At 41.2% G+C, this 19,282-nt stretch overlaps 1 protein-coding gene across 1 annotated transcript in view; it reads right to left on the bottom strand.

Moving 5' to 3' along the window:
- LOC103920748 (mucin-5B) overlaps positions 1-9,415 on the bottom strand; it is a 45,484-nt gene extending 36,069 nt beyond the window's left edge. Inside the window, exons 1-6 of the mRNA XM_009328588.1 lie at positions 9,334-9,415; positions 7,419-7,674; positions 5,015-5,129; positions 3,554-3,641; positions 1,408-1,541; positions 759-984 (exon numbers count right to left, since the gene is read on the bottom strand). Coding sequence (XP_009326863.1) covers positions 759-984; positions 1,408-1,541; positions 3,554-3,641; positions 5,015-5,129; positions 7,419-7,674; positions 9,334-9,415 — 901 coding nt within the window. The remainder of the gene's footprint in view (positions 1-758; positions 985-1,407; positions 1,542-3,553; positions 3,642-5,014; positions 5,130-7,418; positions 7,675-9,333) is intronic.
- Between the last annotated feature and the right edge of the window lie 9,867 nt (positions 9,416-19,282).

The raw sequence follows: 19,282 nt of genomic DNA, 5'->3' as shown, positions 1-19,282 counted from the left end.
TTAATGATGTATTTATGAGAGCTCTCAAATCGTTGTATCACTACCCAGCTCCTTCTTTCTCTTTCCCCTATATCTTGTTTGCAAAACTTTCTATCCAGATGTGTCATGTTTGTTTAATCTCTAAAGGAACTTGTTATGGTCACTTTTACCTCATCTTTGGAGAAAACAGTACTGCTGGGAAATATGAGTTATTTCACATTATTTTCCTAGCTCAAGGTTGGCTGAAGTCATGATACAAGCAAAGGACACCAGAATCATTTATGGAGTCATAATAGTTTATTTTTGCCTGAAGCATCAGTCATTCTGGCATTAATTTTCTATCCCAATCCACACCAGCAGTTTGGGAGAAATACCTGTAGCCTTCCCCCTGGATTTACAGTGATTTCCTGCTCGGTAGCTGCTACTACTGAGTATGAAAGCACAGGATAAGCTAAGTACAAACCCATAGACTTCTCAGTGACTTCTGACTAGATGTCAACATTTAAAACAAGGCTATTTATAAGTTAACTGTGCATGGTAAAATTCAAAAAAGATCTGGAGAAAACTTAGCCATAAGGAGGAGGGGGACAATATTAAGATATAGTTCTAATTTAAGGAGCAAAATCAAGTTAAATTGTAGAAACTTTTCCATTAACAATGTTTCTGTCAAAGTACTTCTACAGCTTGATTCACAGTAGTTAACAGAGCTCCTAGCTTTGCTCTGCTGGAATCAGAATACATGCGGATATGTCTAACCTGAAAGAAATCTAGTTACTTACAGCAAAGTTCTTTGGTTCTCCATTCCCCAGGGTCTCCCTTCTTGAGGACACAGTCTCGAGAGTACTGGTTTAAAGTGCTGCATATGCAGCTGGAAACCAAATCAGAGTGAGAAGAATTAACTGCACAGTGGCACATATCCTCAGTGCAGGTCTCTACATAGTCATCAAATGCAACCACTTTGGGGCAGTTTCCAAAACGTGACATAAGTTTCTTGCATCTTTTTTTCTGTAAAAAAGAAAAGAAGGAAAAGAAAAGCAATACTTGACATTTTACCAACTTTCAGGTTTATGGATGTGCATCCCAATTTTTGATGACACAATTCCAGGGTCACAAGATAATTCAGGTTGGAATTTATTCACGTCGGACCATTATTCAGGTCAGGAGATTATCCAGTCTAACTTTCTGTCATGAGGTCCTTTTTCTTGGACTGGAAGCTGTCATTCAATTGTGCATTTTCCCACTATCTATTTCTTTAACACTATAATAGGATATTCTTTCAGTTATAAGATCAACATTTTGCTCAGATTCATGGGTAGACTCCTGAAAAATTCAGTTCAGTGCATGCTCTGTAATTAACACTTGTTTCAACACAGTCTTTCCAGGGCTGTAGTTCAGGAGGGTTTATACTTCTTGGCCACACATACTTACATATTTACTGCATCTATCGTCTTCCCTCCTAGGATGTCTTCCAGTGTGGTCATCTGGACTCACATCAGCACACTTTTCTGATGGATCCTCTACTTTGTGGAAGTTCCCAAACTGCCTCGGATGCATTTTATACCCTGCAAAATCCCCAGTTGCATCTGAATAACTGCCTGCAATTCTTTAGATCAGTTAATGGGCTATAAAGATGCACTTAATCTTTGGGCTCTAAGGCAGTATGTTCTTCACCAAATGGCCAAATGTAACCACAGCATCCATATTGTAGAGGATGACAGCCTGCAGCCTGATACAACTTCTGTTGAGCTAAAGCCAGGAATCTGGCACACTTGTACCAAGGCCTGCTGTCAGCCTGGGCATTTATAATCACACAAGACTCTTGACCTTTCTATTGCACCTCATCACTTCCAAAGACTTCCTTTTTTTATGGGTGTATTTGATCTTACAGAGTTTTGTATTTGCATGTGTAATGGTCATACATTTTAGTTTGCCTTCTACTATCACAACCTAAAATACAGCCTTAGGTGCATATGTTTATAATCATCTGGAAATCTATTAATTTTACAGGCTAGAGAAGATGGGAAGAGGGAGCAGGAGGAAGACAGGCACACAATACATGTATGTAACCATTACACTAGCTAGAGAGTTGCATTTTCCCAAACCGTTACCAGAAACTTGATCCCGGATGTGAGAAATCTTTCTGACAAAGTTTGAAATTTATATATTTTTATGGAGAGTATGCATAAATTGCCATTCTCAGATTTTTTTTTAACAAAAAAAGTTTAATAGACAGATTTTTGACCAGGTCTATTCTCCTATACTGGCTCAGTCCCTCAACTAAGTGCAGGCCTGAGAGAATGACTTCCACAAAAGCATTGTTTTCAGGTGCTTTTCCACTAACTTTTCTGGAAACAGAAGCTCTTCTAAAGCCCTGAGCTCTTAGAGCCACGTGATTTGCCAAGGATCTCAATTGACATTAAAGAATATAAAGAATAAAGTTTCAAGAAGAGCTACTCCATGCAGAAATGGGATTTTTCTTCCTGATAATTTTTCTCCTCAAGAGAAAAGAGTCTGAAAGTGAGAAGAAATTTTGGACCTTTACATGCAGTGGATCTTAGCTTGGGCAGGCAGACTGACTGCTGCCTGCTCAGCCCAGGGAGAAGGATGTATTCAGAGCAGAAAGGAGGGATGTGGGAGGCCACCTGGTCCCTGGGTGTGGCAACCTGTTATCTGTGAAACCAGATGCGTAAAAGAAGAGCCTGTTTTTCTTAGAGCAATGCTTCTCAGTAGCAAACTATTTCTTCAGAAAAATTTAAGCCAGCTTTACTTTTTACTTATTGCGTTTGTGAAGTAAAGGGCAGAAACATGACTAAGATGCATCCAAAAAGCTTAATTCGAAATATGAAAATGAATCCCAAATCTATCACTACAAGTGGTATGTTTAATCAAATCTCAGGATTCTTTCTGAATGGGTGAGGTAGAGGACAATATTTTTCTGGTGACTTAAGAAACCCAGGTATTACATGAAGGGATGATGTTATAACTTTGGCTTCAGTCCTGCAGCTAATATCCCAGGATGCAGGTTTCTTTCCGCTCATACAACCCGCTGCAGGATTGTAGCCTCAGCTGTTTGCTGTGTTGGCCTCTTTCCAGTTCAGTGCAATATCTGAAGGTATCACTGGATGGCACCACGGTTTCTGCAAAGATGCTCAGTGAAATCTCTCTGGCTCAGTGATGATGCTTTCAATTCATTACAGAGGCAAAAACAATCACACTTGATACCCAACTGTAAAATGATGAAAATGGAAGGACAGAAAATGCACTCATGCCTCATTTGAGACTGCAAGTTCCTTAAAGCTTGGTACTATCAATGGGAAACCTGGCAAAGTTCCTGCATGATAGGTAATTAATTTGGGTCAAAGAGGTTTGAGACACTTGCAAGTTTGCAAAGAGCAGAGGAAACCAAATCATCCCAGAACCTCTTAAAATAAATTTCCTGTATATGAAAATGTTAACGTATTTCAGAGTGTCTGTCAGGAAATCTGAAACCCTGCTTAGAGGAAACAGATATCAAGTTTCGTGTCACGTATTAACAGTTCTGTTCTATGTGGAATATGCTGTATTCATGGCCTACCATCCAAAATCAAATCATTCTTCTCACTGCCATCATAGTTCCCACACAGACCACATATTTTCTCTTTATATGTTTCTTCCAGGTCCAGCTACAAAACAAAAGGAAAGAGGAAACCCAGAGTTTAAAGGCTTTTCCCCACATCAGCAGCACATGTTACAAAGTGGTTTACAATAAAAAAGCACAGTAGCAGAAATGTTCATTACCAATTTGTAGCACTCTCCTTTTCCATTACAAACCTGTCATAAAACTTACCTGCAGACAGGTTGAATTTAAATGGGAAGATAATCCTCTAGCAATTGTCATTCCTACCTACTAAAGAGCTAACTGAAGCATGCTAAATACTGGACTAATCCTTGGACCAGTGTCTCCCAGTATAGAGACACTGGTATATAGACATGTGGTAGCTCTTGCAAGATACCACAGCTCCTCTCTGGGCAGGTCAGATAACTGTGCTCTGATGCTGGATGCTGTGAAGAAACAGCTTCTGGTCAACTTTTACCATATCTAAAGCTTTTTCTAGTCCATAGGCTAAATGGAAAATTCATAGCATTTCTAGGGGTGGGTCTGCCCAGTGTAACTTGTTGTCCCCATACTTGGGGGCAATAAAGACCGAGGTTAGCATATTATTGCCTTGCTAGATAAAACTATTGCACCTAATCACTCCTACATGCTTGGAGGGTAGTACTGGTGTCACTCAGGTCCACCAAAAAAAGGCAGTGCTTTTCCTACAAGTGTGTCACCCTAAAATTATGTCCACTCTACAGGTGGTGCCTGTAATACTTCAGGTATTAATTAGTACAGGGGAAGGGGAGAAGCAAATACTTCATTAAATCAGAATTTGAATACCACTTGGTTGCTTCCTGACTTTTTTCCTCTCTATTCACCTTCTACCCTCTCTCTGTCTCTCTGAACTGCAAAACATGACATACAGCTTTCATTTATTTAATCTCAGCCCTGATTGTGGAGGATAAGTGTTCACACCCAAAAGTGTAAATACACTGTTGCAGAAGAGGATATTTTGGGGTGGATGTATAGAAGGGAACTACCGCATAGCAAGGCTTTGGAATGAGAGAGGCCAAGGTCTGAAATGGCCACACAGATTAGTTTCCCACACAAGATGTGCATCGAGACAGAGGATAACTAACAGGTCAGAGCTGGAGGCACTAACTGTGCTGCTGCCAGTGCCACATGGAGGAAGCAGATAACTACAGAGGCGCTATCTCCAGGCTTAACAGTGGCACCTTTTGTCACATAAAATTAGTTGGGAATGCCTAGGGGTTGTGACTCCATGCCCTTGCCCCATGAAACTGTTACCTAGTTTGGTATGTCCCTATCAGCTTATGGATACAGTGATACCTCCCCCCCACAATCTCTTATATCAACACGGTGCCTGCATCCAGCTCTGCTTTTCATCATTGATGAGATTCACCAAGGGGAAAACAACTAACTGGCTGTTCATACTAGTAGAGTGTCAGCCCAGTTCCACTTGAGTGTCAGGCCCAGCTTGGAAGTCACTTGGAAGTAAGCACAGGTGTCCTCAATCAGGATGCTCTTCAAGCTGAAGGGCATGGGGATCCTGGAAATTGGAGGGAACAAAACAGATTGCATTGAAAAAAAAGACATGAAATCCTCTCAGAGATATAGGAAGAAAAACTAGAGTCAAAAGTAGCTAAACAAACCATGGGGACATTCTTTTCAAGGTCAGCCTTCATCCACACAATGCATTAAATTTAGGTATGATCACCTTGCCCACTGTGATCTTTTACCAACCTTAATCCACCACACAATGTATTTTGGTATGAGTGTGTCAATACTACATTAGCCACTCGACTGATACCAATGCAGCTGTGCTTGTTTACATATCCTGAGGACCTAACCCAAAAGGTTATAATAGATCACAATACTGGGAAAATGGCCCTCCACATGAGGATACTGCAGGTTCTCATAATCCCTCCAGGCTTTCCTTGACATTTGGGATTGACAGAGGTGTGAAAAGAGGTCTGTTCTGTTACTCATGTACTGATGTGACTCAGACCTACATTACATTTTCATCTCACCAAGACAATTACTGTTCATTTTCCCAGAGCCTGAAAAACTTAGAAAATCAGAAAATGGCTAAAAGATAGGAGATTTCTTGCCCCTTTGATTTAGAAGATACATCTGGGCTTTGCTACTATAATTACAACTGAGTGATGCTATTCTATATTTGGTTGTTTCTAGAAGGCTGTCAAGAGAAGACAGCCCCTATGCTTGCGATTTTCTCTCCAAGATTGTGAGGGTGTTTCCCAGAGTCAAATCTTGCCTTAGCCTTTCATACCTATATGCTGGGAGCAGGTCACTACACTTCTCATGACGGCTGCCCTTAAAATTGTGCCCAACTTTCAGCTACTCTTGTGTATGACTTTTTGCTTATAGAGTATTTTTACGCTTCTGTTTGCAGTTTGCTTTCTGGTTCAATCCAGATTGGAATTAAAGGTGTGGATTTTGACTTCTGAAATTTCTGTCTTATGTGTAAGAAGATCCCAAGGCAAGCTGTGATCTGCAAAGCAGTGCAATTTTCTAGACTAATCTATCCGGAAACAGAAAACTTATTCTAAAAGGACCATCTGTTCCTGAACAGCAACATAAAACTGTGTCAATACTACATTAGCCACTCGACTGATACCAATGCAGCTGTGCTTGTTTACATATCCTGAGGACCTAACCCAAAAGGTTATAATAGATCACAATACTGGGAAAATGGCCCTCCACATGAGGATACTGCAGGTTCTCATAATCCCTCCAGGCTTTCCTTGACATTTGGGATTGACAGAGGTGTGAAAAGAGGTCTGTTCTGTTACTCATGTAGTGATGTGACTCAGACCTACATTACATTTTCATCTCACCAAGACAATTACTGTTCATTTTCCCAGAGCCTGAAAAACTTAGAAAATCAGAAAATGGCTAAAAGATAGGAGATTTCTTGCCCCTTTGATTTAGAAGATACATCTGGGCTTTGCTACTATAATTACAACTGAGTGATGCTATTCTATATTTGGTTGTTTCTAGAAGGCTGTCAAGAGAAGACAGCCCCTATGCTTGCGATTTTCTCTCCAACAAGATTGTGAGGGTTTTTCCCAGAGTCAAATCTTGCCTTAGCCTTTCATACCTATATGCTGGGAGCAGGTCACTACACTTCTCATGACGGCTGCCCTTAAAATTGTGCCCAACTTTCAGCTACTGTTGTGTATGACTTTTTGCTTATAGAGTATTTTTACGCTTCTGTTTGCAGTTTGCTTTCTGGTTCAATCCAGATTGGAATTAAAGGTGTGGATTTTGACTTCTGAAATTTCTGTCTTATGTGTAAGAAGATCCCAAGGCAAGCTGTGATCTGCAAAGCAGTGCAATTTTCTAGACTAATCTATCCGGAAACAGGAAACATTCTAAAAGGACCATCTGTTCCTGAACAGCAACATACAACAGTAGGGTTAGTACCACAGAAATAATATTTTGAGAAAAAAATACAAAGTTTCTACAAAATCAAAACCTTCTATAAATAAAGTGTTGATCTTATCTCCTTCCCTCCACCCCTCCCTCCCAAATCAAAGCAACATTAAGAAAACCTACACCTTCTGTTTTTATAACATACACATTGCCTTTGCTTAACATGTTGGTGTTGATCCCTGGGAGATGTAGTTTATATGCTTCTTGCCTCCTCCACCATTATGGGCTGGCCTCTTTGCAATATGCTGTTCAAAGTGCTATGAACACATCATACACAGTCATTTTCACCTCCACAGAATAGGACCACTTTCTAGACAGACCACTGCTAATACATAGCAATAAAACTGCTGCACAAGAAAACAACAGTATGGTCTTTACTCACTTGTTCCCATTCACCGTGATGCCTGTCTCCTTCACCTCCAAGATCACTCCATCAATGGTGACAGTGAAGTAGATCAGGAAGCTATTCTTTTCACTGCGCCTGATTTGGATGGTAAAGTCCTGGTAGCTGTCATTGCAGTGCGAAGCGAAGACATATGTGCAGGTTCCAGGAAAAGTGAACTTAACATGGTCAAATGTATGAAAGTGGAAATTGCCCCAGGTGGCACATTCACTCCTACTGACAGTAGAGACCTGGACTAAAGAAAGAGTCATAGGAGGGGAGCTTAGAAATTCACCCCACATGAGGTGGTTTGGGTTTTTTTGTTGGAAAACATTAAAGGAGAGATTTTCAAAGGCAAAAATGTTAACCCCTGGAAGATACTAGCTTGTGGGAAGGAGTTTCATCTCACTGAACTTTTGAAGTCCATGCCAGAGATACCTCCAGTGTGAGCAGATGAGCCCAGGCTCCTTTGAAGTCAACAGGGAGAAACAAAAGGTTCAGCTTCCCTACCTTACATATCTACCTAGGAAGAAGATGCTCCAAGACCGCATGTTTCTCTCCATTGTATATAAAGGTTGCTGAGGGGTGCCATCTACATCGGCACCCCTCAGCATTTACACTGTAGATACATTTACACTGTAGATATCTAAAGTGAAGTGAGGGGAATCCCATCCTGGCTGCCTAAATCTCATTTCTACTTTTGAAATCCTACTTCTTAACACGGGCAAGACTTTGGTTCAAAGTCTTAAATCGAGTCCCTTCCAGGAGATATCACAAGTGGCATGACTCTTCAGCAATATGGCAGCTGCTGATCTCAGCAGTTGAAGCTGCCACCAGCTTCAGCAGTCGGCTCAGAGCTACTTGTTTTTCATCTCAACCAAAACTCATGTCTTGGACCTCTGAGTTGTACCTCTGTCGTAGGTATTGATACATACTTTAAGTGCATATAAAGACATCACTTCAGAAAGTAGTTTCCATACCACTGAGCTGCGCAAAGCCAATATGAATCACCTTGAAATAAATAAGATATGCTGCTACAAAATGCTTTAGGCCCATCTGAAAGAATGTCAAATGGGCAATTTTTTTTGGTGTTGTAGCACGTTTAGGAAAATCAACATAGAAACATCCATCACAGATCAAAACAAAAACAGTCATTAATGTACTCAAGTGAACTCTAAAATATTATTAAATATTCCTACCTAAGAACCAGCAGGGCAACACTGAAAAATTCAGATCTTGATGTTAGAAATGTGCAACACAAACTCAAGTGCCAAGAAGTCCTTACAGAAACAGCTTTTTAAAGGGACTGTAATTTGTCATAGGTGTTTGCAGCACTAAAGTGGAGAAGGGTAATTTAGCACTTTCCTACACAATAATGAAGGGAAATGAGACAGTTTGGCTATTCTTGGAAGTGGAGTTGCTGGAATTACTAAGACAGCAATAACATCAATTGTTTGTGTATTAAGCAACTAGGAAAAGTGTAACACATTCAAAACCAAACCAGGAGGCAACAGACCACAAAAAATGTGATTAGTCCTAATGCAGTATTTCATACTGGTCAATCAAGCCTAGCAGGCGTTATGGTAACATACTTCTTCTATAAAGAATATATGTGAAATGTGTTGAAAAGAGTGTCACCATTTTTTTGTGATGCAAACTGCATCCAGAGAGTATCCTCTTTAAGATTAGTCACTTAGTATATAAAACAGTTGATAAACTACCTAGTAGTGAAAGAAAAGAAGTAAAATACTTAAATCATTGACATTAAGGATGAAAATGTACAATGTTAAACAGTATCTCGCATGCCTGCAGCTCTTACAGGAATATGTTACACATTTTCATTTGACAACTCTATTTGTCATCTATGGAGAGCAATATGTGAGCAAATAATCTGAGAATTAGATTTTTTTCTTACCTATCTGAACTGGTTCTTTGCCCTTGCAACAACTCCAAATTAGGCAGAAGATCCAAAATGACCTCCCCTTTTTTATTTCCATCTTGCCGTGAAGCAGTAACTTGAAAATCCTTCCAGGGAAGTGTTTTTTTCTTGGCTTATAGGCAGATTTTTATAGTCCAGGAATTTGACGTGAGAACAAAACATTGATGGCAGGGTCCCTGAAAGGTGGAGCTTCATTCAGTTTTCTTTCAGTGGTTCATGTTTAGCACCCAGCAACCTCCTGTCTTTCAGACAAGACAGGTATCCAGTTCTCTCTTGCTTTATGTGGAGACAGAGAGCTGTCCTTTTCTTATTTCCTTTCTTTAATGTAGGACCACCCCCCACCCCTACAGTGTTGCTTTTTCTTTGGCAACAATATTTTTTCTTTTTCATAACATCTGATTAGTAACAAGCAATCATTGCCCAAGATCTTTCAGAGCTTTTCTCTGGCTTGCACATCAGCACAGTCCCCCAGCTCAAGAAAAAGTGTTTGTTGCCTCTGCTGGCTTGATGGAAACTTCTAAATGTTAGAGCAAAAAATATTGTACGGTCAGGCATAATGTATGGTTTATTTAGAGCAAAAACTTTTGGCAGGAGGGCAATGTCCTTTAAGAAGTGTATCTAAAATATCTTACAAATAAGGCCAGAGATCTACTGCTTCAACAGACCAGGAATGACATTAGTCCACAAAGTGCAAACTTCTCACCTCCACTGCACAAATGGGATTTAATTGCACCAGTCAGACATGGGAAGTTAATTTATTCTTTATGCACACAGAGGGGGCGATTTCTCCAAACAGCATAGGGGAGCAGTGCCTAAATCCCACCAAAACGTAGACTGCAAATTCATTCCTTCACCTCCTAAATTACACTGCTGCAAAAGGGTGCCTTGGTGCTATCAGAGTGCTTTAATACCCGATCACATAACCATAAAAAATCCAGCGGGCTCAGTCATGAGCTGATCTACATTCCACTGTAGGACAGTCCTTAGATATCCTGTCACAGATGTTTTTGTCAGTAATTTTAGGGTCTCTTTTAGAGATTTACTTGCTCTGTTGGCACAAGCTGACCTAGCATTTCTTCACCTTATCTGTGTAGCGGGGGAACTGCCTCTGACACAGAGGAAACCTCTCACCTAGTGCTAGCAAATCAAACATGGGTAACAGATGTTCCCACACTTTCAGCTGCCCCGTGCCCCTTTGGGAATACACTAATGCCAGAATGATTGTCAGTAGTAAGTGGGCACAAATACAGTTTAAAGTGGACTTGGGTTTCACCCTTGTTGCAAGTCCTCAGGTTGAGTCTGTCCATGCACTCACTGGGTTATTCGCATGCCCTTTTATCTGGTTGGCAGACAGTAAGCTGGTCCTTGAGAACTGAATCTTGCCCACTGCTTTACCAAGCTTTCCAGCATTTACAAAGTGTCCTAAAGCTGGCCCACTTCTTCTTTCAGCTGTTCCCCCTACATAGTTACGAGCAGCTTTCTGAGTAGTTTACAGAATCACAGGTGCAAACATTTGCCAGACGAACATTTGCTGCTGCTGTTGCTCTTAAGAAAATCCTGCACTAGCGGGCGAGAGCATTGTGCAGTACATGAAACATGAGTTCATGTTACCCCTTTCCCACTGTCCGTGCCCCATTAATTCCATTGTCAGTTGCACTTGAGGCAGGGCACTACTGGAAGGTAAAGTCTGTTCTTGAAGCCCTGCCATTTTGGCTGGAATACAGAACCAACAGCCTTTACGGCACCAGTGGTGGAAGTAATAGGCTTCTGCTGCTTTTCCTTTTAAACACAACACATCTTGCCTGCTGATCTCCATCCAAATAGTTACAAAGTAAACCAGCAGAATATCTAGTAGATAAACTGAACCATGAGAATATGACATTGTAGATATGAGGATGATCTGAAATTGAATACAGTGCAATAGTAATACTCAAATTCAGCAGATTCCCATGGTAACTTTCAAATTGATTTCTTGTTCAGGCCACACAACAGTGTTAATGGCAGGTGTGGGGAAGGGCTGTGAAGCCTGGGAAAAAAAGCACATAGGTCAGTAGACCACAAACACTGACGAAGAGAGCTTAGTTGAAGATAAAGATGGAAAGCTGAAACCTATTAATTTTCCCTAATCAAAGCTAGAGTCAAAATCCAAATGCAGAATTTTGCTGAGATAGAGTCCATTTTTTTTAAATCATGGTCCTCTTCCTTTCCCATTCCCACCCAGACAATCAGGGTGCCTATTTCATTCATGTTGGTATAAGAACAGAAAGAAGAATAGGACTCTAGGAGTATGATTCCCGACCCTAGAAAAAAATCTCTTTATTCCCAGCGGGCAGCACAAAAGCAGCAGGAAACACATATGAACTACTTGCCAAAGATACCCTTCAAGTTGGAGTAGTCCTTAGATGACAGACATGGTGAGGCTGACCACTGCAACTCCCAGCCCTTTGTCTTCTACACGTGGGGTGGTTCAGGGGCATGTCAGAGTGGGCAGAAGGGATGAGCTAAGGCATGATTTCCCCCTGAAGCCCCACATAGCACTTAGGGGCCTGGGAAGGACATGAACAGCACATGTTAAAACTGTGTCCAAGGAACAGACAGAATAAAACAAATAATTCATTGAACCACCATCCACTTATGCTCCACTCAGCAGAGAAAGTAGTATCAGTCATCTAGGATCCTCCCCTGAGAAAAGCAAGAGCACATCTGTCGCTACTCAGAGAAAGAGGAAACCCAGTCCTCTTACTCTGTACCTAGCCATTTTCTTACCTCTGCTTGTCTGCTCTGTCATTTTTGCCATTCCTTTGCCATTTCTTGGGGAGCAGAATTCCTGTCAGTGACTAACCAGAGCTGCTGCTTCTGGCTTCTCCGCAGAGAGTGCTGGCTAAGACTCCTTAGAAATCACTGGATGCTTCCATCCCCTGCAACGATTTCGGGACTACTGACAGGGGAAGGAAATTTGTATTCAACGAAGTTTTTATATTCAAGTGTGGCAACACTGAGGTTTTCAGAAGAAAAACGTGGTAGCTTTTCAGAAGCAAATTCAGTCAGACAGGGAGCTTGTGAATATGTTGATCACTTACCACTGAACCGTTGCTATTGCAGGCACACAAGGTATAACTATTCCCCCTGCAGTGACATACTGGTATTAATAACTCTTCCCTTTATTGGGCCCTGCGGCATAAGAGGCCTTCACTCTGTTGCAGCTGTACTAGCAAAAAGAGCAATTCCTCTTGGCCCCTTTACAGCCATTTCATGGATCATTTGCCATCAAAGGGTATGTGATTTTAGTAAATACAATAGGTAAATATTAACTCAGCTTCTTTATCACCACTGACTCACAGGAGATAAACCATCATGAAGCTAATGTATTACACGAGTGACTCACATCTCATATTTTTTGATACAAACTTGTAAAGAGGCACTCAAATTGGGGGCATCTGGTGAATTAATGCCATTCATAGCCAGCCACCGTACTGAAGCCTGGCAGTTGCATTTGTATCATACCCTTCTGTCAAAAGGTGATCCCATACGTACCGTAAAGCGTTAAGGCTACCAACACTTTTGTAATACATCATCCTGGGTCAGTCCAAGCACTGGTGGGATTCAGCCTGAAAATCCTCTAATGTTCCAGTTCATTTCCAGCAAAGCTGATACTGCTTCTTAAAATATAATTCCACTATAAAATGGTGTTTTACAAGCACTACCTAGATAATAACTCTAGAGAAATGCTGTGTACTTCATTAACAACGTAATGTTAGCTAGGAAAACAATTAATTTGGTTTTGGTGTCAAGCCCTCTTGTGCTGATAATCCACATGATAAAAACATCTGAAGTGAGTTTGGCAAAATATTTTACGTAATTTATGGTTACAACACTATTTTGCACATTCTAAATTGCCAGGAGAATTCAAGAACAACATGGATTATATTTTTATCCTTGGTATAATCCCATAGAATTCAGGAAATTCACATGAAAGATTTATTTAATCCATCAGGTTTGAGTCCACCACACAGTTTGAAACGGCTGGCAGTAAGTATAAGGCGATCTGTAACAGGCAGAGGAAAAGCAGGGAATGGACCTCTGTCATTAATTGTTGATTAAAATACATGAAGAATGCCTTCAGTATTTTAATTTTGATAGGTGATGGTTGGGTGTTTTCTTACATTTTGCCTTAGAATGAACACAAAGCTCCTTAACCTCTCATCTTGCCATAATGTTCCTTGACTTTTCCTGAACTAATCAAGGGCACTAGTTACTCCTGTTTGCAAGGAATCAGTTCAGCTGCTCTTTTCTGTTTGGTTTTTTTTTTTTTTAAGAAGATGTAGATCTTTCAAAATCCACATACAAGAGTAATGACACGGCTGATTGGTGTTCGTGCACACAGGTCTCATTGACCTATTGGCACTTCCTCACGTAAGAAAGACTCCCTGCATAGAAAGCCATCTCATCAGGAGGTTGAGCCCTTGAGCTTTTTCTACTTGAAAGATTTTTCTTTAAACAACCTTCCTGGTAAAACATATGGAGTAGCAGAAAAATGGGAACCCAGGGCCCCATGTGGGGAAGCATATGAACACTCTGCTTTAAGAATTAGAGCTTTATGGGTTTCAGGCTAGAGTAGATTCCACCCCTTTTTTTAAAAGCAATTTGTTATTTCATGGATGCCAAGACAATTCACAAGAGGCCACTACATACTTAATACTGAAGTCTGTATAACCCTGAAATTACATGAAATTACATACCCAGTAACCATGTCCACCACGACTGAAAGTTACTGCAAGCCAAAAGAAAGGCAGAGATATGGGGCAGAGAACAGGTTGAGGTGAGAAGCTAAGCAACCTTGGCCTGTTTTTTTTTCTAAATTGGACTTACATTATGTCCCTATTAAGGACCTGATCTAAAATTCTGTCAGAGCATTTCTACTGGACTCATGAGATTGTGATCCAACATGAACCGTGATATTTCACAGTAAGCAGCTAACTTTTCTATGTCATCCAAGTTTCAGAGCTTGCCTTATCTTGAACACTGTAGCCACTGAAACCAAAGCAGTTTTGTAGGTGGCTGAATACTAATTTTCTTTTAAATTCAAATTACTATCCATAGAGAGGAAAAACAAGACAAATAGGGCCACAGTCTTTCCCCAGGCCTCTGCTTAGCAAGTTGCGGAAGTTAGAATTAGCCACCCAATAGCTAGCTGCCCTTAGAGTGCTGTGTTTATCTCAGGCTCCCTGTGTTTTTAAGGAGAAGAACGAGCGTAGAGCTCCCATAGATGCTGCAAACAAAGTGCAAGAAGTGCTCAGCCACACTAGTCCAAAGGGACAGACTATTGAAATTTCCCTGCTATGTCAGGTCACAGGCACTGTGTAAAGCTACGTTCCTTGATCACAGTTCCTTTGCCTTTTGTTACTGCTTAAAAGAGAGCTGCATGAAGCAAAGGTACTCCTTCTCAACACCAGCTGTGCCATACTTTCTCTCTACTTGATTTCTGCCAAATAAGGTAGTTGTATGTTGCTTCACTTAGTATCCGAGGTTTCTTCTCCACCTTGCTTCCTACATACATAGAATCATAGCATCATAGAATATCTTGAGTTGGAAGGGACCCATACAGATCATTGAGTCCAACTCCCTGCTCCTCACAGGACTACCTACCATATGACTAAGAGTATCATCCAGATGCTCCTTGAACTCTGACAGGCTTGGTGCCCTGACCACTTCCCTTGGGAGCCTGTTCCAGTGACCGACCACCCTCCCAGTGAAGAATCTTTTCCTAATGTCCAATCTGAACTTCCCCTGACAGAGCTTCGTACCATTTCCTCATGTCCTACCGCTGATCACCAGAGAGAGGAGATCAGCACCTCCTCCTCCACTGCCCCCCTTGAGGATGCTAATCTTTGCATGATTTGAAAACCTGTGATGCTTCTCTTATCATTAGGTCAGACTGAGATTAACGGCCTTGGTATGGCCAGGAGGTAGCTGCTTCTGTGTGCGAAGATTAGCATTTGTGTGACTGAGTTAGGCTTTCATGACTAGTCCTTCTGTTTAGCCTTCAAAGCAAATGACAAGGTTTTCACCTGTCAAATATACCATATAATATGACCAGGAACAAATTTGCAGAATGATTCTTACAAGCTACTCTTTGTAAGAGTAATTGCTTATCACTGGAAGATCTGTGATTTCCTGGAACTAAGGAAGCTTAATGGCAGTTAGGAGAACCCATTTCTTTGTCAAATGTGGAGAGGAGGCCAGCCAAAAGCATAGCAAAAGGTGACATAAACTGTTTTCTGTCTTTAAACCACTCTGCAACAGAAAGATGTTCTGATATGGAAGTTGTTGCACTGAAGCAATATAAAAAATACATTATGAATTCTACTATGTTTGGTGAGTTTTCTCAAAGTCTTGGAATAAGGAAAAAATTACAGTGGTGTTTTTCACTGTTCTAGAGACAAGTTTGTGAAAGGAATTCAAGCGTTTTACATATGAATGCTGAAAAACCAGAATATTAACGGAAGTCCAGTTTGAACATATCAGATTTTGAAAGAGTGATGCTGAAAAAGAACTTACAGGATTTTCTGCATTAGTGATGGGAATATGGCTTACGTAGCCTGGTTGGAAGTTAGTCTGGGAGGCTGCCAGTTAAGAACACAGTTGTTTGTGGTAGCCTGAAAAGATTGAGTTAATTTAGGAAATTTGGCCTAGGAAGAGGGCTGCTTAACTTGAAGAACTTGTTCTGCCTTAAAATACCCCTACCACTCAAAGCTTCCACTGGGGGATGAAATTTCAGAAATTGTATATCAATGTTACAGTTATTTAAACGTATTTCAGTTTTGTAGGACCTAAACTTCACAACAATTTTCTTTCCTATGACCTTAGAGTTTGTAAACCTATTTCTGCCTCTTTTCCCAGTATCTGAGTTTGCTTTGCTACACAAGTTCAAACAGTGTATAACAAGCACAGTAACTACATGATTATTTACTTAGGGCTTTGTCTTTGCTGAAGTCCTTTCATTGGGGCTTATGTGCAGAGTTGCATGTGCTTGGTTCAGTAAAATGTGGTTTAGCAAAGTGCAGTCCAACAGTAAACATACAGAAAATTTTATCTTACTTTTCCTCTCTACAGCACAAAATGATAATGTTATATAGTTACATCACTAAACAAGGTAGTTATTAGATCAGAAATCCCTACGCTGTATTATTTTGGGAAGGGTTCTTCTCGGTTTGCATGTGGCTTTTTCCCCCCTTCTGAATCCCATCTGCCTCACCTCAGATAGCAGCAGTGATTTTTCCATATTGCTAACAAGTATTTCCCTTTCTGCTCCTGGTATTCTCAAAACACTTGTCCAGTAGCGGTTCATAAAACAACTGTGCTCACTTTATCAGCAAATCTTCTGAGAACTCCTTTTTAACTCCAGTTGAAAGTTACCACTGTATTATTGTAGAGTCATATGAACAACATTGAGTTTCCAGTGCATCTCTAGGTAATTAGGAAGAAATTGTCTGAGTTTCAAACTACCTTGGAGAAGACTACAACTGGGAATTAAACCCATGTACTTCCACAGATAAGGTGCACGCCACAATTGCCTTTCTTCCAGGGAAGCATGTAACCTACCATACGGAAGGCTCAGGGTGCATCTAAGGGAATCCTTGAGTGTATCCCCCCCAAATGGCCCACAATGCAATAGGACAATAAGCTTTTTTTTTTTTTTTTTTGCTTATTAGAGTGGCCCAGTGTGTCAAGAGCTGCACTGGAGGCCCTCAGCTGCAGTGCTCTTTACTCGTGTGGCAACAGCATCCTCCCTGAGCTGCAGCCAACGCACTCAGGTTTGCTCCAGCATTTAGCAGTGGTATCCTACAGCTAGCTCTATGCTGTGAGGAGCTTCCTCTAAGACTGCAGCTGCCTGGGAAGGAATTGCTTGAGCTTCCAGCTGCCTTGCAGGTGCCTGCACCTGAGGCAAGGACTCAAAATCACAGCCTCTGGCAACCAAGGCAATAGTCATGCTACAGGTAAATCTCAGCTCCAGCCTGTACTTGGGAATTTCAGCCTGCCTGTATCTGCCCTTCCTTCCCTTAGGGAAAGCAGCAATAAGGCCATGATTTGTTTTGTTTTGTTTTGTTTTGTTTTGTTTTGTTTTGATCATCAGAATGTCCAAGAAGGTTCAAGTACTTCTTTGAGGGCCTCAGGGACAGGTTCAAACCCGATGCTTAGAGGAACTCTGCTCATCTCTTGCTTAGGGACATTGTGACAAAGTGAGGCCAAACCAAGCAGTGCTTGGAGAGCAAGACCTAGGACCCTGGCATTTGATGCCTTCAAAAGCTGTGTGGCTAGAAGTCCCACTTGCCTCCCAAGAAGGCTTCCTCCTTTTTCAAGGCGAAACTAAAACTGCTAAGTAACTGGAAATGAAGAAAAAGAAACAAACCAAAAAGAAACCCTCTGCCACCAATGAAAGTGGGAGGCTAGACATTAAGTATAAGAAGAGATGAACACAGGACTCGGGCATGGAGACATGACAGTGTTTTAGCCACTCTGCCACCCAGCTGAACTCTGCTGGGGCTCTTGCTACTGCTGCCTTCTTGCTAGGCTCCAGAACACAAGGGAATTCCTGGAAAATGGTATCATTCTTGGAGGACAGAGGGAGTCAAGCCCATTCCCTTCCAGCACCAATGTCTTTTATGAAGATGTCAGTGCCCCTTACAGTAGGACCTGCCTGGGAGACAATGGGATCAGAAGGTTCCACCATCTCCTCTGAGCCCCTAAAGGGCTGACATTGCCTTGTGAGAGATTTCTTCAGTTTGTCCCCCGGGGTTTCCAGATGAATCTCTGCTTGTGACCTGCAGACCCAACAGCTCTTGCTTAAGAAACAAAATGCTGCATAGGATCAGGTAGGACAGGTCTCCATTTACTTCCAAGAGGGTTGTGGGAAGGAGAAAAAGTGCTGCTAACAGCCACTACTACTCTCTTTGTAGGGATACACAGTTAAAGCTTCTTTCCTTCCTTTCTCTCCAAAAGACTACCTGTGGATTTCTCTGCTGGAAAAAGTTTAATCTGTTCAATTTTGTCATCCAGTTCCAATGGAAATACAGGTGTGAACTGAACTGCAAAGTTCTAAGGTGACTGAGAGTACAGAAAGGAGTGGAGGTTTGACACGTACAGTTTGACCTGGAACTGCCAAGAACTTGTAAATAAGAGTTCTCTGACAGCACCTGCTTGGGAGCCTGCTTATGGGCAGCACTGACCCAGCACCAAAACTGAAGGGGCTGCTATAATCCAGAGCACTCTAAGGAACACCATCCTATGCATGCATGTAAATTCCTGTCAGAATAATTTTTTTTCAATGCTTAGTAAGAGCATGCAAGTGTCTGTGGGAAAATACCAGCATTCATTCTTCTCAGAGGTAAAACCCTCTACTTGATGAATTACAAACGCCCTTTTGGAGGCAGCTGGCTTTTTTGTGTCTGAAGTAATTTTACATTCTTAGCCATAGACTGCCCTGCAGTGGCGAAGCCAAAATCTGCAGCCTTACTGACTTTTACACAGGATCTTTTAACTTCCTTATCTAGAAGTAGTTTGCCCATCACTAGAAGGGACAGAAAGAGCCCGTGCAAACTACAGAACAAATGAAAAAAATTAAGCAAAAGAGATTTTAGTCTTCAGTGTAAATATAGTGTGCAGCAAAATGTCACTACTGGCTTGGAATATTTTATCTCTTTTTCATAGGAAACAAGGCAGATTTGATCACACCTTGTATCTGTTTGCCTCCAGAAGCTATTTGCTGACTTCAGCCAAATTTAACTGCAAGAATTAAGATCTCAAAGACAGCTAAATGTCAACAGATTTTGAGAATGGTGGTTTTTGCAAACGACTCAAGGAAATGTATGGCTGTAGTGTCAGCACAGAAATTGTTAGATAACAAAGAATCCACAGAGGAGAGTGA

The sequence above is a fragment of the Pygoscelis adeliae genome, unplaced genomic scaffold (assembly GCF_000699105.1).
Source record: "Pygoscelis adeliae isolate BGI_AS28 unplaced genomic scaffold, ASM69910v1 Scaffold166, whole genome shotgun sequence".
In the NCBI taxonomy this organism is placed as follows: Eukaryota; Metazoa; Chordata; class Aves; order Sphenisciformes; family Spheniscidae; genus Pygoscelis; species Pygoscelis adeliae.
The sequence above is the reverse complement of the archived record's forward strand: the minus strand, read 5'-3'. Positions and strand labels throughout refer to the sequence as shown.